The sequence below is a fragment of the Desmodus rotundus genome, chromosome 3 (genome assembly GCF_022682495.2).
Source record: "Desmodus rotundus isolate HL8 chromosome 3, HLdesRot8A.1, whole genome shotgun sequence".
NCBI classification, from domain to species: domain Eukaryota; kingdom Metazoa; phylum Chordata; class Mammalia; order Chiroptera; family Phyllostomidae; genus Desmodus; species Desmodus rotundus.
In genome coordinates, this window is record NC_071389.1 from 194,949,084 (window position 1) to 194,973,966 (window position 24,883).

The 24,883-nt window shown below is 61.5% G+C and overlaps 1 protein-coding gene across 2 annotated transcripts; it reads right to left on the bottom strand.

The window, feature by feature from the left end:
• Positions 1-645: 645 nt before the first annotated feature.
• KCNJ4 (potassium inwardly rectifying channel subfamily J member 4) lies at positions 646-23,445 on the bottom strand. 2 transcript variants are annotated; one of them, XM_024579434.3, is made up of 2 exons: positions 23,225-23,445; positions 646-2,736 (listed from the first exon to the last, which is right to left on the bottom strand). In XM_024579434.3, the coding sequence occupies exon 2, from the start codon at positions 2,695-2,697 to the stop codon at positions 1,363-1,365; it is 1,335 nt and encodes a 444-aa protein (XP_024435202.2). In that variant the 5' UTR covers positions 2,698-2,736; positions 23,225-23,445; the 3' UTR covers positions 646-1,362. The 2 variants fall into 2 exon arrangements, with proteins under 2 accessions (XP_024435202.2, XP_045042957.2); XM_045187022.2 differs by lacking the exon at positions 23,225-23,445 and adding an exon at positions 13,387-13,461 and having other exon boundaries at positions 1,035-2,736.
• Between the last annotated feature and the right edge of the window lie 1,438 nt (positions 23,446-24,883).

Consider the following 24,883-nt stretch of genomic DNA (forward strand, 5'->3'; position numbering starts at 1 on the left):
GTGACCAGGTCTCCCCGCTGCTCCCAGAGCCCTTCCCGCCACTGTGCCCTAACGCCAGCCCGACGTGTGTGCGTGCATGTGTGTGTGGCGGGGTAAACCAGTGGGCCCTCCCCCGGCTCCTAAGTTATAAAGGGTTGGCTGACGTCCACAGGAGGCTCTCCCGTCCGTCATCTCTGGGAGGGAGGGTAGAAGAGCTCACCCCATTCTACAGATGGTGAGACTGAGGCCAAGCTGATGGGCAGCTTGCTGACAGCCACACCTCGAGGAAGCAGCAAAGCTGTGACTCAAGCCTACTCAGACCTCCGAGGCCCACTCAGAGTCCTTCCCACTGGCTCCCGGGAAGACTGGCAGGTGATACAGTTCCTTGCAAGGGCCAGTGTCTCAGAAAGGGGCACGCACATGTACACACACACACACCACACACACACCACACACACATACCCACAGCACATACATGCACATCACACACATGCACACAGACCATATGTGCACAACATACACACATATGCACAACACACACACCACGTGCAGACACACTCACAGCATGTTGGTCTCTCTTCTTCCCAGCCCTCCATTTTCAACCAACCTATCCCAATGGACCATATACTTTATTAAAAATATATAGTTACAAACTCCATTGTCAGTTTGGGCTGGGCCCAGGGGCCAGAGGGACCCCAGGAAGGGGCGGCCTTTGTCCTGCCCTTTGGGGTCCCACATCTGCACCCAAACCCAATACCATCCAGGGGACAAGATGGCTGGCTTCGAGGGCTCCAAGGGACCAGCCAGCTCGTCAGGGGCAGGGGCAGGCTGGGTGGGCGGGGAGGAGGGTGCACAGAGAGGGCTGCACCTCCTTGCCCTGCAGGTACAAACGGCAGAAGTGGACGTGGTGCCTCTGTCTCTCTCCATTTATAGATATTTACAACAGATATCATGAGCAACAGGCCACAGTCATGCAAAAGAAACGCACCCCTCCCTCCTCCCCCCACACTAACCCCTGCCCACCCCAGAACCCCTTGGTGCCCACCCCCCAGAAGTCCAGCCACCTTCCCCAAGGTTCTGAGACAAAGGGGGCGTGTCCTTGAAGGGTTGATGGGGAGCAGAGGTGGGGGGTCTGGGTCCCCAAGCCACCAGCACGTAGGCGCTGGGGGAGCTGGGCTGGCAGGGTTGAGGGTTTCCTGGGACCTTCCCAGGCTTGGGTTCTGAAGCCAGTAGGGAGGGGTCCCCCAGCTTTAGAGCCCCCACCTCCCTCCAGAAGGTCCACGGAGCCAGGGTCAGCTCTGTCCTGAGTGTGGAGGGGGGTCCTGGCACCCCACCCCGGGCAGCAGAGGCTCTTGTGGGAGGTGACGAGGCAGGGCCTGGAGGTCAGATGGCCGACTCCCTGCGGTAGGAGACGTTGTCCAGTGGGAGGGTGGCCTGCATGCGCTCCAGATCCAGGTGGCTGCCGAACTCTAACATTCGGATGATGCCCGCCTCCTCCTTGGAGCCTGCCTCCAGACCCAGGCCCGCGGCCACAGCTGCCGCGGCCGCCGCCTCCTCCTCCATCTCCTCTTCCTCCTGGCTCATGAGGGCCAGCTCGTTCTCATAGCAGAAGGCACTGGGCGGGGGTGGGGGAGCGGGCAGCACGGTGATCTTGCTCTCCTGCAGTTCCCGGGCAGAGCAGCAGGGCGTGCCGGCCACCTCGTAGGTCTTGTGGAAGCGTGAGTAGTCCACTTTGTAGTGGCTCTTCTCCTCAAAGACCACGGGCTCGAAGCGGTGGCCCCACAGGATCTCGCTGGCCAGGTAGGAGCTGCGGGCCTGGGTGGTCATGGCCGTGGCCTCCACCATGCCCTCGAGGATGACCACGATCTCGAAGTCCTCAGACTCCAGCTCCTCCTTGCCCATGCTGTACAGCGGGCTGTCCTCGTCGATCTCGTGAACGATGATGATGGGCGACACCAGGAAGATGCGGTCCAGGCCGATGTCATAGCCCACGTTGAGGTCCCGCTGGTCCAGGGGCAGGTACTCACCCTCCTGGGTCATGTAGGGCTTGATGAGCTGGGCCCGCACGTGGGCCTCCACGATGTGGCTCTTGCGCAGGTTGCCCACGCGCCACATCAAGCAGAGCTTGCCGTCACGCACCGAGATGACCGCATGGTGGCTGAACAGCAGTGTCTGCGCCCGCTTCTTGGGCCTCGCCATCTTGGCCATGATGGTGCCAATCATGAAGGAGTCAATGACGCAGCCCACGATGGACTGGACCACCACGGCAATGACCGCCAGCGGGCACTCCTCGGTCACGCACCGGAACCCATAGCCGATGGTCGTCTGCGTCTCCACCGAGAACAGGAAGGCGCCCAGGAAGCCGTTCACGTGCATGATGCATGGCTTGGGGGTCGCCGGCGCTGCCCCACTGCTGCCCGCCGGGGCCCCCGCAGTGGCCACCACTGGGCTGGCCTCCAGGTCACCGTGGAAGAAGGCGATGCACCAGAAGAGGAGGCCGAAAAAGAGCCAGGAGACGAGGAAGGCCGCGGAGAAGATCATGAGCATGTAGCGCCAGCGTGTGTCCACGCAGGTCGTGAAGATGTCCGCCATGTAGCGCTGTGACTTGTTGCTCAGGTTGGCGAAGTAGACGTTGCATTGGCCGTTTTTCTTGACAAAGCGGTTGCGGCGTTTCCGCCGGGGCACGTGGGCCTGCCCGTTGCGGCTGTGCCCGAGCATGTCCTGAAGCCGGCGTGGTCACCTGGGAGGACGCAGGGCCTGGTTAGGGGGAGAACCAGACATGTGAGGTGCTGGGAAGCAAATGCCTGCCGTGGGGGGTGGCCTCTCTAAGGGCCCCAGGGCACCCAGGCTCCTGTGGCAAAGCACCGGCCAAAAATGCTCAGACCGGGAAGAGCCGGGACCAGTGCCCAAGGCCTCCTCCGCCCTGGCCAATGTGACAGTGACAGTGGCTCTGACAACACGGAGGGTCAGGACCTGAGCCAGTGCCTCCAGGGCTGGCCCAGCTCTGGGACTGGGGCCTTCTAGGCCAGAAGCTGAGCCACCAGGACCCAGGTCCTAGTCCCAGGCCCTCACTTTGCCCACTGTTCCAAGCCGGAGCTTCCTGATGTCCACCTTAGCTCCGCCCTCCCTCCAAGACCTGTGGGTGCTCTGGTCCCTCACCTCCCTGGGTTCAGTCTCTGCCTTCTTAGGTCTTTTGGGGGCTGGATGTTCTTCTGTGCTGTCATATATGACAGCCACTGGCCACCTGTGGGTCTTTACATTAACTTGAAATTAAATAAAAAATTAACTCAGTTTCACAGTTGTGCTAGCCACATTTCAAGTTCAAGTGCTCAGGGCTAATGGCTACCCTACTGGACGGAGCTGCTACAGGACTTTCCCATCACTGCAGAAAGTCCTCCTGGACAGTGCTGGATCCTGCAGCCTCTCCTTGGTTCCCGTCCTGTCCCCAAACTTTTCGGGAGCAGTGGTGGGTGAAGACACCCAGGAAGGGGTGGGAAGAGGAAGACAGAGGAAGGGGGAACCTGAGCTTTGGCTCCTGTGTGGGTACCGCTATTCCTGTGGCATAGGTAAGGGAAGAGAGGCTCAGTGAGGGGAAGTGACCTACCCAAGGCCACACAGCTGCTAAGTGGGTCCAAACCCAGGTGCGTCTAACTCTTCAGCCCCGGGAACTGTCCACATGGATGAGTTCATGGTGTGGACACCTGGAGGGTGAGGTTACACACCCACTGCCCAGCTGTGTCGCCTTCCGGCAGCGCTTCCACCTCTTTAAGCCTCACTCTCCTCATGTGTAAAACCAAGATCAAACCCTACCTCACAGGACCCAAGGAGACAGTAGGCGCTTGGTTACAGTCAGTTGCCCTCCCGCCTGCCTTCGCTCTTCCTGGGAGCAGGAGGAAGCCCGTGAGAGGCAGGACTGGGTTGTCAGCATCCCCAGCTGTTTCAGCAGAGGCGGCCCCTCACCCCACCGAGTGGCGAGTGGCAGGTGCACCAGCTGGGCCCATGGAGGGCAGACCCTCCCTCCCTCCCTCCCTCCCTCCCTTCTGCTGGGGACCCAGGAGAGAGACGAGGCACTCAGGGCCCCAGAGGCTGGCAGGGCTGGCCCGAGCCTGGGTTCCTGGTAACATTTTGGCCCAGAATTATATAAGGCAGAAAGTTTCTATTTTCTGTTCTATTCTTCTTCCTGATCTAATTGTGCATCTGTGGCAATGTTTATACACTTCCTCAGTTCAGGACAACTCGGTTGCCGCAGCAACCGGTGCGCGCCAACGCTGTAATTTAGAGATCAACAGCTTCAGAGTCTGCCTCTTCCAGGGAGAAACGCCCTCTCTCAGCCCAGGGAGAGTGAGCCCTGCCCCCCTCATCCCCCGCAGTCACCCCACCCCTACTCTGGGTTCTTCTCCCTTCTCCCCGTCAAAGGAGATCCCTGGGTCCCACAGTCCTGGATGGAAGTCCAAGATCCACCCTGTAACTTGAGCAAGTTACTTGGCTGCCCTGGACCTCGGTTTCCTCATCCAGAACATGGGATCGGCGAAACCGGTCAGTCCGAAGACCTGGCAGGTAATGTGGGTGCGTGATGCTGGCCCTTGAGGGGTCATGAGTTGACCGGGCATCCCGGGCTCTCTGGCACCTGCCCCAGGGTCTCTCCAGCCAGGGTGCCAGGTGCACCTTCTAGGCTAGAAACAGTTTTGAGGGAGGTCTTCCTTCACTAAACGTCTCTGCCTCTGCTCTGCCCCGCTGACTGGAATGGCTCCATTGACGCCACAGAAGGAGCTTGAGCGAGGAGGAAGGGAACATCGCTGATTTCAAGACGCTCATTTTACACCTGAGGCCAAGGAAGTCTGAGCAGAGACAGACCTGCTGAGGGTCCCAGAGTGAGGCAAGCTGGACCAGCCCCAAACCGGGTCTCCTCACCCCCACTCCGGAGCTCCTGGAAGAAGGCCGAGGTGCTCCTGGGGAGAGGGGCTCCTGGGGAGAGGGGCTCCCTCCTTGGATGGCACTGTGAGCAGTTTGGGGGCTAGGGGAAGAGATGGCATCAGCCCGGCCCCAGCAGGGCCTGGACCCACAGGCCGCAGGCCTCCGGGAGAGAGGCAGAGGGGACAGTGCGGTGACCTAGCCGATCATGGAGGAGGACACTGAGGCCCAGTGAGGGTGTGGCCTTGCCCGAGGCCAGGGGACCCCTGCTTCTCTGCCCAGCGGGACTGGCCCTGACCTGGGGAGGGAGGGCTCTTCACGGGGCTCCCTCTCTCTGGGGGAACCTGGGGGAGAGGGAGACCATCGCCCATGGCTAAAGGCGGCTGGCCCTCCCCTCACCAGCACAGCCCACTATTCCCTGTCGTGAGTGGAAGTGACAGGAGACTAGGCCAAGCCCAGGGCCGCCCGAGGCTCTGCACATCCCCACCCCCCCACTCTCAACGTCAGTCCTCACTCCCCCGCCCTTCCCTCCATCGCCCCAGCCCCAGGCATCATGCCCCACATTGCAGCCCTTGGGGGCACCCCCCCCCTCACTGCTGTGCCTCCTCTTCCGGCCACGGCAATGTGTCTGAACCCCTGCTCAGCCCGGGCCCTGGGCCCGCCCTGAGCTTGTGCTAGCTTGGGCTGTGCTCAGAAACGTCCTCTCCTGGACTGTAGGGAAAGCCGCCCCCAGGCACAGGTGCACCCCCAGACCTAGTACCCTCCACCGCGGAGGAGCCTGTGTGTGGCCCATCCCCTACAGCCTGCCGTGGCCGTGACCTGTTCAAATAAGCGAACACTCCCGTCACCCGTCCCAGCAGGAGTGAGCGGCCACCTGCCAGCACGTGGGCTGACGCGCGATGCTGACCAGAAAGTGAAATGTACGAAGCCTGCTGTGCCTGCATGTGACACCGCAGGGAGCGGGCCAGGCTCTTCTGCCTTGTCGGTCATGTGGGGCCTACTGGCAAAGGCACAGGGCCCGAGGAAAAGTGCAAAAAAGAAGGGGCACCGGTGGCCAAAGAGAGGCGAGGGGCGCTGACAGCTCGGCACCCCTCCTCTGAGCGTAGATTCCTAGGAGGAGCGGGCGTGCGTCCAGGTTGTTTGGGGCCTATATCTTGTCTGCAACCCGCTGCACTTTTCTGGAAGGCGGGGAGCTGGTCTCACCCGCTTGCGGGACGGTGGAAGCCCTGGGCTCCCTCTCACTGCCTTGCTGGGTGACCCTGAGGAAGTCCTCCCCCCTTCCCCAGCCTGGGCTCCTCCTCCAGGCCCTGTCCTTCAGTCTATGATGGCCTCCGGGGCCTCCTGTCCTGGCGAACATTCTTTCTTTGAGGAAACCATGGCGGTGGGACATGCTGGCTGCTGTTTACAATCTTTACGTCCTTTCTTGGCAACATGAAGGACTGACATGCTGTCCCAGTGACAAATGTTTTAAAAAATGTTACTTTGTGAGCACTCCACACCTGAAGCCCCTAGCCCAGACTTCACTGGACAACCAGGGAAACTGAGGCAGAGAGCAGGGGTGTCGCACGGTGGGCCGGCAGTTGGTCAAGGACACTGGGGCCTCCGGGTGATGGTGAAGGTGACAAGCAAGGCTGTCAACAACTCACTGGCACGTCACTCTCCTGCCCCTTCCTGAGGAGCTACGGAGGGTCCAGAGGAAGCAGCGAGAAGACCCCGCTCCTGCCACCTCTTACATTTTCCCTCTGATTCGGTGGCACTGGGGGCCTCCTCCCAGCCTACCACTCCCATTGCAAAGCAAAGCCGACACAGTGGTGGCAGCCACAGGAGTTCCGGCAGCCAGGCCAAGTCTCCCGAGCTGCACTGTCTCCACACGTGGGAGATGCGCCTGGGAGACGCAGGGTAGCGCCTGTGGTGGCCTCCAGCCCCAGACGGCAGCCGCAGAGGCCAGCCTGAGAGCCAGGGCCGGCTCAGCCCACCCTCAGTCCCCTAGAGGGCGGGAGGGAAGGGGCAAAAGCCCACACTAGGGGGCACCTTGCCAGCCTGCAGGGCCTTCATGCGTCTCTCTGTTGTTGGGGGCACAGCAGGGAGGTGAAGTAACTTGCCCAGGGCCACACCGCTCAGCTGTGGCTGCTCTCAGGGAACAAACCCCTGGAACGGCCAGGTCTACCTCCCTGAAGCATCGGCAACCTTTGTGTATGTCACAGGTACTTATTAAGCACCTCCCATGGCTGGGGCAGGGTTATTATTTCTCTTCAGCTGGGGTGGGGGTGGGGGAGGGATGTGCATGGGGGCGGGGTCACACAGTAGAAGTGGCAAGGCTGGGATTCTGATTCAGGTCTGGCTAGCTCTGGTTCCGCACTCACCCTGGCTGCCAGCCTCTGGCCAGGGCTCTGGCTCCCTTCACCTCCCACATGACCTGCCCCACCAGAGCCCTGTCCTGTCTCTCCCCAGCCCCATCCTCCAAAGCCTTCTTCCCTGGCTGCACTGCCAGCCACTGGCCCTGCCTCCTCGGAGCCCATGGCCCCCACTGTCTGCACCTCTCGACTTCTTTTTGACTTTATGAAAATAACGTGCTGGGTGAACCTTCGTGTCTGGGGTGGCAAGACCTGGTTCTCAGTCTCAGCTCTGTCACCTCCTCGTGAGTCCTCTTTGGACCCCAGTTTCTTCACCTGCACGATGGAGACGATGATAAGGGCACCCCTCGCCGGGCCGCTGCAGAGGCACGGGACAGCCACTCCGTAACAGACACATCGGCTGGGGCTTCAACTGGCATCGCGGGGAAAATGCACAGACTATGATGAAGAGGGTGATGAAGATGCTGAGGATGACAGCGACATAAGAAAACCTGGCTCCAGCCCTGGCTCCACCCCTAAGTGCCCGAGCCAGGTGCTCATCTCTGTCGGCAGAATGGGGGTGGGGGTGCACAGTAGCTCCCAGGCGGGAGAGTGGGAAGATGTAATGGAAGAAGGTGCCCAGCAGAGTCTGGAGTAAGGTGGCGTCCCTGAGCCCCTCTTCGGTCTGGATGGGGAGTCGGACTCCTCTACTAGCAGGCTCAGAGGGTGGGGCGGGGCCTGGGGACTCAGTGCACCCAGAAAGGGTTCTAGAGGGTTCTAGAGGGTGGGACGGTTTCCCGGGGGGAAGTGGCAGGACACCACAGCATTGCCCCACCTCCCAGCCCCCAAATCGCACAGAGCCTGATTCCGCCCCAACTCTGACGGAGGCCACTAGGGCCTAACTGCCTGGTTTGGGTGGGCGACCTCTCAGCGCTACCCCACAGGGCCGTGCAGGGGAAGGCAAGGGCTCAAGGGCCGGGCAGTTGAGCTGTGCTCCTCACAGTAAGAGGAGGGAGGATGGATCTGGCCATGGGGGAGATTGTGGCAGCTCGTGGGTAGGAGGTGTCCCCTGCTGCCCACGGACCCTGGGAGGTCGGACTCTCTTCCCTCAGAGAATGTGGACAGCCTACGTCTCCCCCCCCAGTGCAGTGGCTTTGACTGCACTGGGAGTCTCTGTCCATTTTTCTGTTTGTGTGACCTTGGGCAAGTTACTTAGCCTCCCTGCACTCCTCATCTTTCAGTGAGGCTAATGACAGCCCTTCTCTTGTATGGTGGTAATGAGGAATAAACGGGTAAGCGGTCCGGGTCACTCCCGAGGCTGACCGGCACCCCCAGATTTCAGAGGCAGTGCTCAGAGCCCACCCTGCGCCCATTTCGTGGCCCTGCCCAGTTTGTGCTAACACCAGCACTAGGGACCTGGTGAGGAGGAGCAGTGGCCTCAGAGTCTCATAGAGCCAAGCCGGAAGTGGGCTCCAGCAGGGTCCTTGACCCCTCTGAAGCTCACTGTCTATTTTTTTTTTTAATTTATTTTTAGAGAGGGGAGGGGAGGGGAAAAGAGAGGGAGAGAAATATCAGTGTGTGGTTGCCTCTTGTACACCCTCCACTGGGGACCTGGCCCGCAACCCAGGAATGTGCCCTGACTGGGAATTGAACCGATGACACTTTGGTTCGTGCTCAGTCCACGGAGCCACACCAGCCAGGGCTGTGTCTTCATTTGAGCAGGAACATAGCAAAGCCCACCTTGCGGAGTGGTCATGAGGGCCAGACACAGGTTGTCAATTGTCATTAAAGTGCAGGCCACTTGGTGGGTGTTCAGGTAATGCTGTTCCTCCCCCAGACCTCCTTCTGGGCCCTGACAGCCCACTGTGCACCTAGCCCTCACCTAGGGCAACAGTGTGACCTCACAAAATCCACATGGCATTTAGCACACGCCTCCTGGTCTGAGCGCTTTCCCAGGATCAATTCCTCGTCCTCACTGTGACCTCAGAGGAAGTCCCCATTATCACCCTTCTGACCAGGTAGGATGCCCAAGGCACAGAGAGGTCCAGCAACTAGGCCCAGCTCACACAGCTCAGAAGCAGTAGACTCAGGGTGCAGACCCGGGCAGTCGATACCAGAGCACGTTCATACGACACTCTGCTCTCCTGCCTCGGAGAAGCACTGTCGTGTCACACATTTCTCCCACTTAGCAAACATTTATCACTCTGTGCAAGGTTCTGTCACACCAGTCCTGTTGGGAAAGGACAAACTGGGTCACGGGGAGTTGGAGCCAGGACCCAGGTCCCTGACCTCAGGTCCAGCCAGAGCCCAGACACACAGGCGACTCGGGGCTCCAGAGCGGCTCGGAGCAGTGGGGTGACCCAGCTTGTTCCCCCAGCTCTGCTCCCGGCTGCTTGGCCTGCAGGTGAACGGGCTCAGAAAGCAAGTTCCCCAGAAAGTCCAAACAGGCCTTCCGGTCCGGGCAGGAGCTGCCGGCTGGCCGGAGGACGGAGGGCCACTGCTCCAACCTGTAAGTGTGACCTTTGCTGCATTGCCCACGCCTGGCCCCTACCTGCCGGAGGACCCCCCATCCCACCCCTGCCGCAGAACTCCCCTCCCCCGGCTGGAGCCCCTTCTACTGGCTAGCCCGAACCACCCATCAGAGGGGCCACCCCAAACCCCTGCGCCCCTCTTCCCTGCAAGGGCTGGAAGGTGACAGGGGCTCCCTGAAGACTTCTCTTTTCCAGGCCCCAGTCTCTCACTGCGGGGAGACTCATGCCCCACCGCCTTGCTGTGCGGCTCACTAGGGATCCGGTCTGCTGTGCACACGTCCTCTGAAGCCGCCCCTTCAGTCGCTGTTTACTGCGCACCGGACCCACAGGTCAGGCATGGCCGCGGACCCGCCCAGCCAGGGCACTGCGGACAGACGCCCATACATAACAAGCAGAGGCGGGCGCTCCCCAACTGCAAGCTCTTGAAGGGAAAGTCTGTCACAATGTGAGAGAGGGGATGAGGGTCTCTGGTTTGGGGGGATCCCCAAAGGCCTCTTTGAGAAGGTGGCATTAACACTGAGACGTGAGTAATAAGTGGGAGTCAAGCTGGTCATGAGAACAGTGTGTCCGTGTGAACGGTGGGGTGCAGAACATTCCAGAAAGAGTCTGGTGTGTTGCGAATCTGCAGCAAGGCCAGGTGGCAGGAGTGGAGTGAGCCGGAGGGATGGTTGCCCAGGGTGAGGCTGCAGAAGCCAGGGTGGGAAGGTTGTGGGTTTCGTCCTCATGGCCGTGGGCAGCAGGCCAGCCGGTTTCGCCGTGTTTGGGCATTTGAATGGCCATGGGAAGCCTTTAAGTCAAGTGGGAATATGGACTGACACCGTAAGTCCCTGTGTATCCGCCACCAGGCAGGCGTAAGAAAGAAAACATCCCCAATATAGCCCCAGGGCGCCCCTGCCCTGTCCGAGGTGGTGCGCCCGCTGGAGTAAGGTGTGTCCCACGTCGTGTGGGGCCCAGTGAAAGCAGGAGGCCAGCAAGGGGCCCCCTTCTGCCGCCCAGGCAGGCGATGGTGGCGGCTTAGAGCTGAAGGAGGACCCGGTTTGAGGAGTGACACTTCCTAGTGTGCAGTGGCCTTGGAATGTCCTGACGGAGACGTCCAGGCAAGTCAGATCCGAGGTCTGAGCGGAGCTAGACCGCTTAGACCTTGGCTGCCCGATGACACTTTCAGCTTCCAGAGTGGACAGGCTGGGGGGCCAGACTGCTAGATGACCAGAGAGGAGAGCCCAGCCCCAGCCCAGCCCCTCCCGCAGGAAAAGCAGGCTTGCCCCATCACGGGAGGCCAAGAGACAGAGGAGCAGTGGCAGGTGGGGGACCGGGAGGCAGGTGTAAGCACCTGAAACCAGGGAAGGGGGTGTTTTAGCTGAGTCGCCCAGTCTGCTCTGACCAGCCCAGATCACCAGAAGCCACCGGCCCCACCTCCCTTCTCCACTGGGATGCCCTCCCTCCCTCCCCGGCCAGATGGGGCGGAGACTCCTCCTGAGCCAGGAGAAGGGGAGGTGCTAGGGCCAGGGCGGCCATGCTGGGCCAGGGCCCCCTTCCCCAGCGCAGGTGACCTCACACAGGCCTCGACTGCTCTCCCCATCCCAGCACCACAGCTGGCGGGGGTGGGGGCTCCAGGCATGAAGACCCCCGTCCCTTGCCCTTGTACTTGGCCTCTCAGTACAAACATCTCGGGTAGCTGGGGTTGCTGGCCAGCGGCCAGGGCTGCCCAGAGCTTTGGGGAGTGGGGGCTGATGCCCCTCATTCCCACACACAGGATTCCCTGGGTTTTCGGCCAGGTGCAGAGGCTGCACCTAAGAAGAGCTGCGGGCAGGGGAAGGATTAGGGAAGAAGAGGGAGAGCCGAGGGCCAGGCTCACGCCCTCCCTTGCTCTGGGTGGCCCTGGTGGCTTTGGAGAGTCGTGGAATTGCCCCTGACACTGCGTACACTCCTGGGACCTCGGCCCGCAGACAGCCCCACCCACGGGGAGCCAGGCACCTGGCTGGCCCAGCCCAGCCTGGAAGCAGCCAGTTGCCCAGCCCCTACCGGCTCACCCCGCTGCCAGCAAAAAGGAGAGGGAGCCCTGGAGGAGCGATGTGGGTCTTCAACATGGGTTTTCAAGTTGAGAATAGGCGGCAGGGGTGAATACCAAGTATAGTAGCTACCACTTGTACAAAAAAGGAGAGAAAGAAATTTATAGATACACAGATTTGCTTGTCTGTGTCTGTCTACGGGTGGAGACCCAGGAGACGGTGCCTCCGCTGCCTGCGGGGAGGGGAAGCAGGTGGCTGGGGACGGGGTGGGAGGAAGAATTCTCACTGTATTCCCGTGGTGTCTTTTTAATTTTAGAACCATATGAATGTATCACCTACAGAAAAAAGACACATAGAAAGTTTGAAAACCAGCGTGTACATATGTGTGTGTTTCTGAGAAGGATCAGAGTATTCATAAGGTCCTCAAAAGGGACAGAGATCCCAGAAAGCTTGAAAACGCTTCACCTACATGCTGTGCAGCCATGGAAAAGTGCCTTAACCTCTCTGAGTCCCACCCGTAAAATGGGGAGGAATAACGCTCACGTATAGGCATGTTTCAAAGAGCGACACTGACATGGGAAGGTAAGGGCTTATACACCGGAAAGGGCAGAAGCCCTTCTTGGAGGGGATGGCTCCTGTCGCCTCCCATTCTCTCCAAGGCCCTCTCCAGGGCTCCTCTGAGCTGGAGTCTTCCCAGCAGCTCCAACCGGGGCCGAGCTGGCCCTTGCTTCCTCTTTGACTCCTCCAGGCCCAAAGGTGCCTCTCGGTTGCCCTCCTTACTCTCCCTTCTCCAGCCTCTATTGCACACCCCGGGCAGTGCCCAGGCTGAAAATGCCACCTGGCCCCCATCACCCTCCCAAGCAGTGACAAGCACATTTGGCTCCCACTCCTGGTGTCTGCGAGATGTCTGAGAGGCAGCGCACACTCAGCACCGGCCGATCGCCCTCCCCTGCCTTCTCCATCTCAGTCTGCAGCATCCCGGGGGGCCCACTCCAGCCTGCCACCTGGGTGTCACCCTTCAACTGTCCCCAAAGCCAATCACTGTGACAGTGGTGCCACTTACACTTAGTGCTTGCTGGGGACCAGGCCCCAGCCACCTCTTTAATCCTCATGATGCCCTGGAGGGGGGTGCTGCTGTTTTCATCCCTGCTGGGGGTTCAGGGGCTCCCCCAAGCAGGAGAACCCCCAGGAATGGGACCTGGACGCTGGCCCCACACCCAGTCCGTACAGCCTGCACAGTGAGCCCTGCTTCGAGCTGCGTCGCTACTGGACAACTCCACGGCCCCTCCCTGTGCCTCCCTGCCCCTCTCCCCCTGCAGGCCCATCTCCAAGGGCCGGGACCCACGGCGCTCCTCCCCGGCTTAGAGCTGTCAGGGCCACCTCAAACCCTCCACTCCTCACCCCAACTCACGGCCACTTGGGCCTTTCTTCTTGTCCCTTGAACACACCAAGCTTGTTCGTGTGTCTGGCTCTTTACACTGGCTGTCCCTTCTGGTTGAAATCCTCTGAGATGCTGCTGCTCCCACCTTCCGACCACTCAGGCCTGGATCAGAAGACCGCCTCCTCCCAGAGAGACCCCCCCCCCCCCGCCCTCCGCCCAGGCACTCTCCACTGCGTCCTGACCTCTTCACAGCTTCCGTCCCGTCCTGTGTCATCTGCAATCTCCTTAAGTGCAGGGACCTTGACACTCTGCCTCACCCCGGGCCCCGACAACGAATAAACATCTGATGACTGACAAAGCGAGGAGATCATTCGAGCCCGTCATAATTCCCATAAAGGGCCCAAGCAGGGCGATGTGGCAGAACGTGACCAAGCAGGAGCTATTTTTGTCACCGTAGTCAGGGAGAACCTCTCCACAAAGGTGGCCTCTGAGTGGAGGCCAGCAGGAGACCTGCTGTGACACTGGAGCGGGGGCAGGACACGGGAGGCCTCGAGCCTCTGCCTCCCCCTCCCTCGGAGCGCTGTCCCTCAGGTGTCCTCCCAGGGGGTCATTGGGGCATCTCAGTGTCTCAGCGAGGGTCCTAGGCTCAAAAGAGGAGCCCCAAGGACTGCAGCAGGGGTGGGGGGGCGGCAGGGGTGTGGCCCAGTAGGGTGTGGGCAACAGGTCTTAGAAGGGTCAGAGGCAGCGGTAGGAACACGCAGACCTTGCTCCTGCCCCGACATCCAGCTCATCCGCAGCCATGACTGCCTACTACGCGCAGGCAAAGTGGTGGAGCTTACGCATCCCTTCTGACCATCTGCCCAGCTGGCTACTGAAGCCAGAGGCTCTCAGGCTCCATTCATTCATTCACTCGTCACCCCAACTGTATGCTGAGCTGCAGTGGCATCTGCCTCCCGCCTGGTGTGTCTCCAGCCCAGCCCAGCGCCTTGCCCCGGAGGGCGCTCCACAAGTCACTGTGGAGTGAGTGGACACTCACTGAGCACCTACTGTGGGCTGGGGGAAGAGAAGGGAGGCACGGCCCCGCGTTGCTGAGCTCCGCGTGCCAAGCGTGTGAGGACGGGAGACGAAGGGTCTGCGCAGCTGCAGGGCTTGGAGAGAAGGACCCCCGGAAGGTGTGGGCAAGCGGCGAGCACAAAGGTGGAGCGGGGCTGGGCAGGGCTGGGCGGAGAGTGGGGCCTGGACCCTAGGGTGGGGTGGGGTGGCAGGCTCCGGGTGTGAAGCTAATGTGCCACTGGGCAAGGAGTGGAGGGTCTGAAGACACAGCAGCACCTCCCAGAATTCTACCCAGAACTGAGCACCCTGGAAGAGAGGGGTCTGCACACCCAAGCCCCCGCCAGCGGCACCCACGGGAGTTCTCTATGGAGCACCGGCTTGCAAGCCTTCTGAGCAAGACCCAGAGTAAAACCAAATGTACCGTGCACTGCTATTCACTACACAATGTGTGTTTTAAAGGCTGAAACAAAGGCATCACAAATGAATGCTTGCCCTCACTGCCTGCAAAGTGCTTGCTATTTTCTTTGCATTTTGTTTAAAAAAAAATTAGGAGTGAACTCACCAAATCAACTTCACAACCACTGGTGGGTCAGGACCTGTGAGCCGTTCAGAAAGCACGGCCCCATGGGGTGTTTAGGAGCTGTGGGCGGGTTGAGATGGGGTCTAGGGCGCGACCTGAAGTTGTGGCTGACAGGCTTGGACCACAGGCTTTTGCGGGCACAGCCGAGGCGGGCGTTGTTGGAGGTCACAGGGATACCTGGGACAGGCTGTTAGACCCTTAGGGTCTCAGGACTGCTGTGCTGTGGCCCAGACAACAGGGACTTTGGGTTCTGGGTCCAACCTCATTTCCTGAACCAATGTGAAGACCTCTGTTGCCCCCCGCTAACAGATGCCACGCAGCAGTTGCTTGCACGCTAACTGTGACAGGCAGCCCATCAGAGTGTGGGGAGCGAGGCTCTGCCTTGCTATGGGTACAGGGGCTAACTGGAGCTCTCTCCATGGCTGGCTGCACCCTCCCGTCTCTGTCTCCTGGCCTGTCATCTCTGGGAGCCAGGCCAGCTCCAGCATGAGGCCATGGCCCACTCCGTACCCCATCCAGGGCCCTCTCTTCCCCGTTGCCCAGTTCCTGCCCCATGTCTAGGGGACTGCCCTGAAGCCCAGCCAAAGAGAGGCTCTTCCCAAGGTCAGGTAGCCTCACGATCCGCAGCCGCAGGGCCTGGCGCTGGCCCCAGCCAGCCCTACCCCCACCCAAGCATGTCAGGAGGACTGAGAGGGTGAAAGGGCAGCTCATCACAAAGGTTGGGTGCTGACACCCAAGACAGCCAGAAAATCGGTATCTGAAGGTGGTGGCTGGTGAGTGTGGGGGCTGGAAGCCCGGACATCCGCCAGGTGCTGCCCCCGAGTGGTGGGGCCACACAGTAGCTCATGTGGACAGCAGGCCATGTCACACCCGCGGGATCATGGGGTCTCCCCAGTGCCCCCAGCAGATGCCAGGGCACAGGCCCGCCCTTATGGTTCAGGGCAGGGAGGCTTGGAGAGGAGGAAAAGCTGCTCAAGGCCACACAGCCACTCAGGAGTGGAGCTGCACTTGAACCCAGACCTTCTGCTTCCCATCCACATGTCTCCGCTGGGACTGCTGAGGGCAAAGGAGATTAAGCCTTGGGGAGTGAGGGGGGGACGGGAGGAAGTGGTTGCCCTTCCTGTCAAGAATAGGCTGGGACCCTTAGCCCCAGAGTACAGAACAAAGGCCAAAGGGGGAGGCAGGTATCAATTAGCAGAACTTTCTAGAACAGCGGTCCCCAAACTTTTTTGTACCAGGGACTGGTTTTGTAGAAGACAATTTTTCCATGGACTGGGGTCAGGGGAAGGTTTTGGGATGACAACAGTGCATTACATTCAGGCTCACCTCCTGCTGTGAGACCTGGTTCCCAACAGGCCCGGACCAGTGCCAAGCTGCAGCCCGGAGGGTGGGACCCCTGTTCTAGAGACAAGTGGGCTGCCCCAGGACATAGTGAGCTCCCCATTGAGAGGGGCGTGGAGGGCTCTGATGCCCATGTGTCAGAGTAGCGGCAGCCCCTTCTGTCCCCATGTCACCCACAGCCAGGGCCCCTCTAGTTCTGTGCTGGCCACCTCCCCTATCAAGCCCCGTGGAGTTCCTGAATCCCTGGCGCCCATTCCACCTGTCCCCAAGCTGAGTGGCACCTTAACTCCACAGGGACTTCCAGGACTACAGTGGGAGAGGAGGAGCTCCTGCAGGGAGTTTGGGGAGGGGGTTGGGAGAGGAGCCGCAGGGTGGGGTAGGGGGAGACAGCTGAGAAATCCCAGAGAGTCCCAGAGGCTGCCTAGACCGTGGAACCTGGCGAGGACTCCACCATCCCCTCCCCCGGACCTCCACACCCCCCTCAGTAAAATGGGGTCAGGCTGTCAGACGCAGTGCTGTCCTCCCTGGCCTCGCAGCCCCCGTGGGGCCACGGCGGGAAACAGCCCGGCGCGTCTCCCATACCACAGGTTGTCCGTGTTTCACAGAGGACCTAAAAAGGTTCCCTCGGGACAGTGAGCCGGTCAAGGTCGTGTGGCTTAAGTAAGCGGCTGAGCCCAGACGCTGAATCCCTGGCCTGCCTGACGCGGCAGCCTTCCTATTTCAGCTGCAGCAGCTGTGACATGGGGCTGCGGCCCCTTCCCTCTCTCTGGTCTGGGCTTTGCCCAGGAGCGGGGTTGATGAGGGGCAGCCCTTCCCTTTCCTCGCCAAACCCGGTTGACACAGGGAGTGTCCGGGAGAGAGACAGGCGTCTGTAGCCCTGGGGTGGGAGGTGGAGCAGGCAGGAGGAGCCCAGGGCTCCAGCCTGCCCCAGCTCTGCCACCACCGCTGCGCGGCCTTGGGCACATTGCCGTGGTCTCTGGGCTCACCTGCTCCCTCTCCCACTGGAGCGCAGGAGAAGCAGACATAGGAGCAAATCGGGGCTGCCAGGTAAAGCTGGGCAGATTTTTCCCCACCGTCCAAAGGCCCAGGGGGTGCCTCTGCCCATCTGTCCCCCTGTGCCCTGCCCCTGGGCCCGCCTGAGCAGGCCTGGAGCAGAGCTCCCAGTGGGTGGGTCACCATGACAACGCCTCCTCCCTACACAGCTGGGGTCTGGTCCACCGAGGCCTGCCTTCCCCAACAGCCCCTCTCCTTGACCCGCCGATGCCCCTCATGGGAGTCTCTGCTCCCCTGCCCACTGAGGCCAGGTGTTCCTGCTGCCGGCACTAGGGCTGGTCAACAACTGGCCAGGTAGCCACAGGGAGGAGGGGGCAGTGCCGCAGGGAAAGAAAGGGGGGACCCAGGCTAGAAGAGAGGCGCGCTCCCTCCTCCAGGAGGCCGAATGGAGGGTCCCAGGGTGGCAGGAACCGGGAGCACAGGTAGGTCAAGGACATGTGGCCCTTTCTACCTGTGGGGCCTCGGCAAACCCTCGCTTCTCTCAGAGCCTCAGTTTTTTCATCTGCCAAGTGGGAGTGACGGTCCTCGCAGGGTGGCGGGAGGGTTAAGTGAGGCCATGAATGTAAGGGTTGCACATAGGGGGTCGTCCCCCCTCTGCAGCAGGACCCCCGAGGAAACCCCTTTGTCGCCCCAGCCACCAAGCAACGTCACCGTCTGTCTGAGCGGCTCTCACGTGTGAGTGTGTGAGAGCGTGTGTGTGAGAGCATGCGTGTGTGTGTGTGTGTGTGTGTGTGTTGGGAGGAGACAGTCCCAGGGACCCAAAGGGATGTGCAGGGGCCACACCCCAGCATTCTTCCTGCCCATTTGCCTGGCCCATGTGTCCTGGAAAGAACAGTGGTCTGAGAATCGGGCAAAACCCACCCATTCAAATCTAGTCCCGCCCACTTTCTACGTGTGTCCAGCCAGCCACTCCCCCAGCTGAGCCTCAGTTTCCCCGTCTGTAAATGGGAGAGAACCGCTGAGGCCCCAAGTTTCAGGTTTGCCACAGGGACCAGACAGTGGGCCGCAGGGGCAGAACTGGCCCCGGCCTTTGGGAGTGGGGGACAAGACCCAGAGCAACCTGGAGCGCATGCCTCCCACCCTGCCCCCCAGGCTGTACCCCACCCACCACCCCGAGAGCCGTGTACGCGCGAGCAGGAGCGCGCGTGTGTGACTCAAGGTCTATTCATAGCTGCGCTCCGCCAGCTGCATCGTCACAAGCAGAGGGGCCTCAGCCCATATTATTATTTCAATTACCATCTGAATTAAAAGTTTGAGCAGCGATCAGCCCACGTAGCGAGGGGAAGAGGGAGCAGGAGAAAAATAAAGATGAAAAGGAGAAGAAGGGCTGGGCCTGGAGATCCCCCCACACCCCTAGGAGCGCTGAGTGGCTGAGGAGGCTTAAAGGTTATGCGAACCCCCGGGATTCCTGCCTGTCCCTTGCCCAGGGCCCAGGGGCCTCATGGGGACGGGCATCACTTTGGGATGACAGCCCAATGGCGGCTACTTTGTGGAAATAGCTCACAAAACCAGATTCTTGGTCCCATGGATGGGTGCACCAAGCTCAGAGAGGGTGAGGAACTGACCTAAGGTCACACAGGAACCACACCCAAGGCTGCTGGCTCCAGGACCCTGTCATTGGGCAGGTCCCGTCCATAGTTTCCCCTGACTTCACAGGCAGTGTGACATTGGCATTTGTGGGTGGCCCTGGGGCAGGACCAAAGAGGACAGACGTGGACCTGCTGTGCTTGCTGGTTCCTCTCCCTGTTCCCAAGGCTGACTCCCCTCCCCACAGCCCTAGCCTAGGCCCTCGCCCTCCCAGCCCTCTGCCGAACCATCCAGCAGTCTGCAGCCCCAGACCCAACCTCACGCCCCCATCAGCCCCTGAGCCCCTCCTAACCCGCTGGTGCAGGGGTCAGAGCCATGGCTCAAATCGACCTCTCTGGGTACTTTTGGGCAGGTCAGTCTTTGCCTCTGAACCTCAGTCTTCCCATTTGTCAAACGAGTTCTCCCTTGATCGTGTCCTCAGAGTGGAGCCCCCAGAAAGTCCTTGAGCGGGCGTCAAGCTATGGGGGCAACAGACCATCTCCTGCGGGCTCCAGCCCGGGAATGAGGCGTTCTCTGCTCTTCCCAAGGAAGCCCCAGGGACAGCCCTGAGAATCAGGCTGGTGGGGGCTCGAATCCCAGCTCCTCCACTTCCCGGCTGTGTGACCTTGGGCAAACCACACTGACTCTCTGAGTTGTGGCTCCCCATCTGCAACACTGAGACATCAGCTCGACGTTGCGGGGCGGCAGGGAAGACTAGAGTGAGAAGGGTCTGCCAGAGCTTCTAGCCCAATGCCTGGCGACAGCATGAGTTTCCTCGCCGGGAAACGGGTAAGTGATGGAAGCTGCCTCCCGGCTCCTCCTGGGGGTATCAGGGACTCCTGGGACTTTGGAGGGGGAGGTGTCATTCAACCTCACCCAGGAAGCAGCAGTCACCAGCCGCAGGTGCTCATCTGGTTCTGCGTGAACGGCTCCGGCAGGGTGATTGAGGAGCTCGCTGTCTCACAGAGCATCCACCTCCCCTCTGGGGACCTTCTAGAGGGGCCACGATCTTCCAGCCTAACCCCCTTCCAGCCTGCCCTGCCTGGGACTGCCTGCAACTGGCTTCAGATGAACCTCAAAAGGGAGCTTTCCAAGTAGACCCAATGAGGGATGGGATTAATGTCCAGAGATGGTGGGGACGAGGCCAGAGAACAGGAAGAGAGATGGAAGGGGGCCACAGAGAGAACCGGGCCCTCAGAGCTCCTGGGTCAGTGCCGGCTTGCTGCCGTGTTCCACGAGGCTGTGCATCTGCCTGTCTACTCCCAAGCAGGGCTGGGAGCCAGGAGCCCCGGCTGCAGGCCCTGGTTCTGCTTTGTCCACCCCTCAAACCATCCCTGTGACCTTGTGTCGTGGGGTGGGGGGGAGTCCACTTCCCTCTCTGGGCCTTGATCTCTACTTTTGTGAAATGAGGGCACCAGGCCAGTGATTTAAGCGCCAAGCCTTCTGTCTGAATTGAGATGCTGTCCCAACTGCCCCCACCAACAGCTGGGCCTGGCCCGGCCCCACCTCCAGCCCAGCACGCCAGGAGCCTCGGAGCCCTTGGGGGTCTGCGGTTTCAGGGCCAGAGACCCTCTCTCTTCCCTTGCCCTGCCTTTCACATCTAGTCCCTTTGAAGGTTCTGTTGTCCCATCTCACAGGTAAGGAGATGGGGCAGAAGGGGCAAAGTCACCTCCTCAAGGTCACAGAGAGCAACTCAAAACCCAGAAGCCCTCTTGTGTGCCCACAGGAGCAGCCGAACTCAAGGGCGTCTTTTTTTCAGGAGAGTCCCCACGATCGTGAGTGGCCAACTGCTCCCTATACAGATGTAGACTTGGTGTGGGACGGGGTGGTGGCTTCCCAAGGTCACACAGCGAGGCAGGGAGAAACTGGGGTCCTGAGCACAGGCCCCGTCTAGCCAGGGCCATGGCAACCCATCTGGCCTCCTGCTCGACCCTGGGGGCTCCCCAAGATTGAAGCCCTTGTCCTGGCCCTAGGACCCATTAGGCTGCTCCTGGAAGCCCCCGCCCTGGCCTCTGGGACTGAGGCAGGAAGAGTGAGCAGGAAGACAGGAGAGAAAGTTGAGGGCTGGCCGCTTGTCCCCTGGCCCCCAGCCGTCCCTCCCCTCTCTCCAAGCAGGGGGAGCTGTGGTGATGTAATGCACTCGGCTTTGGTCTTGGTGCCAATCTCAGAAGAGAGACGACAGATTGCGTGAGCCAAATTTGGCATCCTAGGGGGAGAGGCACGAAAAGTGGAGATGTGGAGGAGAGGAGCGAGGAGCCTGGGGAGGTGCGGGAGAAGCCCCCTGCCCAGCAGACCCCAGAGGCAACTCCAGCCTGCCCCTCCACAGCCCACCTGGCCTTGGGGTCCCCCCTCCTCCCTCTGAGAGGCCAGCCTGGATGCTTCCTGGGCCCCTCCAGCCCCGGTGCTGTCAGTCCTGTGCACCCCCACCCCGCCCTGAAACACACCGTTCCAGCTCCATCTCCCATCACTAGTCTCCTGGTTACCGTGCTGCTGGTTGTCATGTCGCTTACATGTCCTCGTGACTCAATGGTCCCCGCAGAGGGGCCCCCTCCTCCTCACACCCCCCTCAGCTCTCACCCCCGCCTCCCCCGGATCCACATTAAGAACCAGCCCGCCCTGCGAGCCTACACTGTTCCCCCTCCCCGTCCCTCTTACCCTGAGCTAAGGAATCTTTTCGCAGCACCTCCTACCGCTGCTTCGTTCTCGGGTCCACAGATGTCTGTCAGGAGCCTACTATGCTCCAGGCTCGTGCGAGCTGCTTTCAGAGACACGGCATAGTCTGTAGAGCCCTCAGCAACCCAGTGAAGTCAGTCCCATCATCCCCATTCTCCAGTTGAAGAAACTGAGGCTCAGGGAAGTCAAGACGGCTACCCAAGGTCACCCAGCAGAAAGTCAAGGCCAGCGCTGTCTGTTCCCAGTCATCCCAAAGGCTTTTCCTGGGAGAGGAGCTTCCTTTTCAAGGGTAACCTAAGGGATCCTGAAGAACAGCTCCCGAGCCCCAGGTCATCCCTGTAATTCCTAGACCCTCCTCTCCGTGGTCAGCTCTCTACTTCGAGCCATATTCCCCCCTCCCCGGCAGCTGTGCACCTTCCCAAAGGTGAAATGAACCCTTACTCCCATCGCCCAGCACCTTCCCCAGCCTGCGAACAGCCCTCTGCTCACTTGAGCCCAGGGGTCCTCCTTGGAGGTCAGTGCACCACCCTCATTCCACACATATGGAAGGTGAGGGTCAGGGAGCAAGGGACTTGCCCCAGGCACTGGTTTCTGGTCCAGCTAAGCTGACTTCTAGGAGCCTGAGTGGAAGATCTACGAGGCCCTCTGCCCAGTGTGGAAAACCCCAGAAAGAGTCCTTCCTCCCAGTGGAGAACAGACTCGAATGTTCTAGGCTCCGTAATCTAGGCTCTGACTTAGATGCGGGACAGCTCAAGGGCCAACAGCCTTGGCTCCCACCACGGTGCCCCCTAGCCCTTACCCCACTGCCCTCTTCTGCCTTTCGCTCCCTTTATCCCAGTGCAAGCCAGGGCCACAGTGCAGCCCTCAGGTCCCCACAGTCCCGATGTGCTAGAGATCACAGAGCTGCAAGTGGGGAAGCGAAACAGACATTGCACACACACACGCATGCACGCACACGCACACATGAACACACAGGGCACCGCTCCTCAGTGGGCCTTGCCTGTGCGGCCTCCCTCCTTGAGCTCTCTGGCCCCTCAACCTGCTCCTTGACATCACACTGCTCTTGATGCCTTCCCCTGCCAACCTGGCCAGGCCACCCTGCCTCTGGTCGTTCCCCACACTCCTGCCTACCACGGTCTCCCTGCTTCCGCTCCCCATCCTGGAGCCAGGGCACTGGGGCAGGAGTGTGAGGGTGCTGGTGGGGGCACACTCGGCATGTTGGAGGGGAAGTTTCCCTGCTCCTGGGTTCATCCCTCTAGGGAGGAAAAAGCTGTCTGTGCCTCTACCCACAACCAGCCTCGACCACTGTGAGATATGAAATGCCCCGTTTACTGCATCCCTGTCCCCTCGCCCTGGGGTCACCAGGCCCAGAGTAGGTGCTCCAGTCGGGAGACATGGGATTTTGTTTTCTGTCAGATGGAAGGATCCTTTGAAAATAGGCTGCAGTTGGGCTGTGGAAAGGAGAGCCCTTCCACCCCCTTGCCACAAGTCACCTGGCTCGAAGCTCCTCTGAAATCCAGCGTGACAAGTGGGGGTGGGTGGAGGCAGGGAAAGGTCGGGGCTGGGGCAGGAGGTCAAGGCCAGTTCCACCCACCTCTCCCCCATTCCTGGCATCAGCCCAGACCTTGCTGCTCCCGAAGACAGAAGGACAGAGTTGCCGGCTACTGGGAAGTCGCAGGAACCCGCGTCAGGAGTAAGGTAAAGATGCTCAATGAGCGCTCGCGGGGCCAAAGCGACTGGCCCAGGACACACAGACGCGCACGCGGTGGGACAGACAGACGCACAGCGCCCCGGAGGGCGCGGGCCAGGCTTACCGCGGGGCGGATGTCCGATGAGTGTCCGGGAGGCGGTGAGCGGGCGCTACATGCCCGGCGCGGTCCGGCGGACGGTGTCCCCAGGAGAGAGGGGAGTCCGGGCTCCCCCTCCCCGCGAACCCGGCGGTCCAGCCCCGCCCCTTCCCCCGGCTGCCGGCGCGTCTGTCCGTGGGTCTCTGAGTCTCCGCGTCTCGGCGTCACCGCACAGTCCCGGGCCGCTCGCCGCCGGCCACCCAACTTTCAGCGCTGCCCGGCGCCGCACCCTCGGCGCCGCCTGGGCGTCAGCATCGTCGGGCCCCGGGCCCGGGCTCAGAGCGCGGGGCTCCGGGGGCCCATGGCTCTCGTCGCCCCGAGCTCGCGCCCCCCGCCCCCGCCGCTGGCGCCTTCCCCTCCGCCGCCCCCCGCTGTTCTCTCGCCGTCACTCGGCGCTGTCCCCCTCCCTGCCCCGGGCGCTCGCCCCGGGCCCGAGACCCCTTTGGCCGACCGGCCGCGGCTCCGCCGCCACTTCCCCCGCCTGCCCCCCGGGGCTCTGCCCTTCTCGGGTCTCGGTCTCTCCGCGGTCTCTCCCGTCTCCCTCGCTCTCGCTCCTTCTCCCTGCGGGGTCTCTGCCGCCGTCCCGGTCGCCCCCCAGTCTCTCCCCTGCCGCCTCCTCGCTCTGCCCTCTCTCCCCTGCGCGTCTCAGCTTGTCTCCCACCCCGTCTCCGTCCTTCTCCGTCTCGCTCCCTCGCACTCTCTCCGTGCGGCCCCCGCTGTCTCGGACCCAGGCCCCCGCCGCTGCCGCGTCCCCGGCTCGCCCGGGAGCCCGAGCTCCCGCCGCCCGCGGCGCGCCGAGAACTCCCAACTCGCCGCGAGCCGCCCCGCTTTGCTAGACTTTCGCCCCTCCTCACACGTGACCTGCGCCCCGCTGCGGGGGCCGCACCACCGCCGCCACCCCAGCCCCGGAGCCCCGGAGCCCCGGGCGGCCCAGGGGCCCGGCCCGGCCCTTCCCCTCCGCCCGGCGGGGCGTCAACCCCCCTCCCACCCGCTGTTCGCGCGGGGCAGGGCCAGGGGCAGGGGCCGGGGGCTGCGTGGCCCCGCTCCCGCCTCAAATCCTGCCCGGGTTTTCCTCCTGCCGCCAGGAGCGCTCCTCCCAGAACCCATTCCGATAACCCGCTCCCGGGTTTTCCACCCCCCCAAGGGGCAGGTGGAAAAGGTTCCTCGTGCCGGGAAGGGAGTGGGTGGGAGAGAGTCAGTCCGTGCTGGGTTCCTGGGCGTCGGGCCACTCCCCTCAGCGGTCCCCTTCCCCTCGGGAAGTACAGGCAGCTGAGGATCCTGGGCAGCCCGCTCCGCAGGCAGCGGTGGTCCTGCTGGAGGGACCCTCACAATCTCCTAGGGCAGCACTGCCCCATTTTACGGACTGGGAGGCTGAGAACTGAAGGTCACGAGCTTGCTCAAAGTCACCCAGAGGTGGCACAACTGTTCCAAACCCCAGTGTCTTGTTCTCTGCATCCCCATTACTTCAAAATGTCTTTATATGGGAGGGTCGCGCTGTTTTCCTCCGCCCCCCCCCGCCCCGCCCCCGTGCCCCCGGTCTGGAAGACCTCAGCACCCTACAGCCCTCGGGGAGCCAGCCACTTCCGAGAGCATTCTGTCGCTTCCCTCCAACCCTCTGAGGAAGGA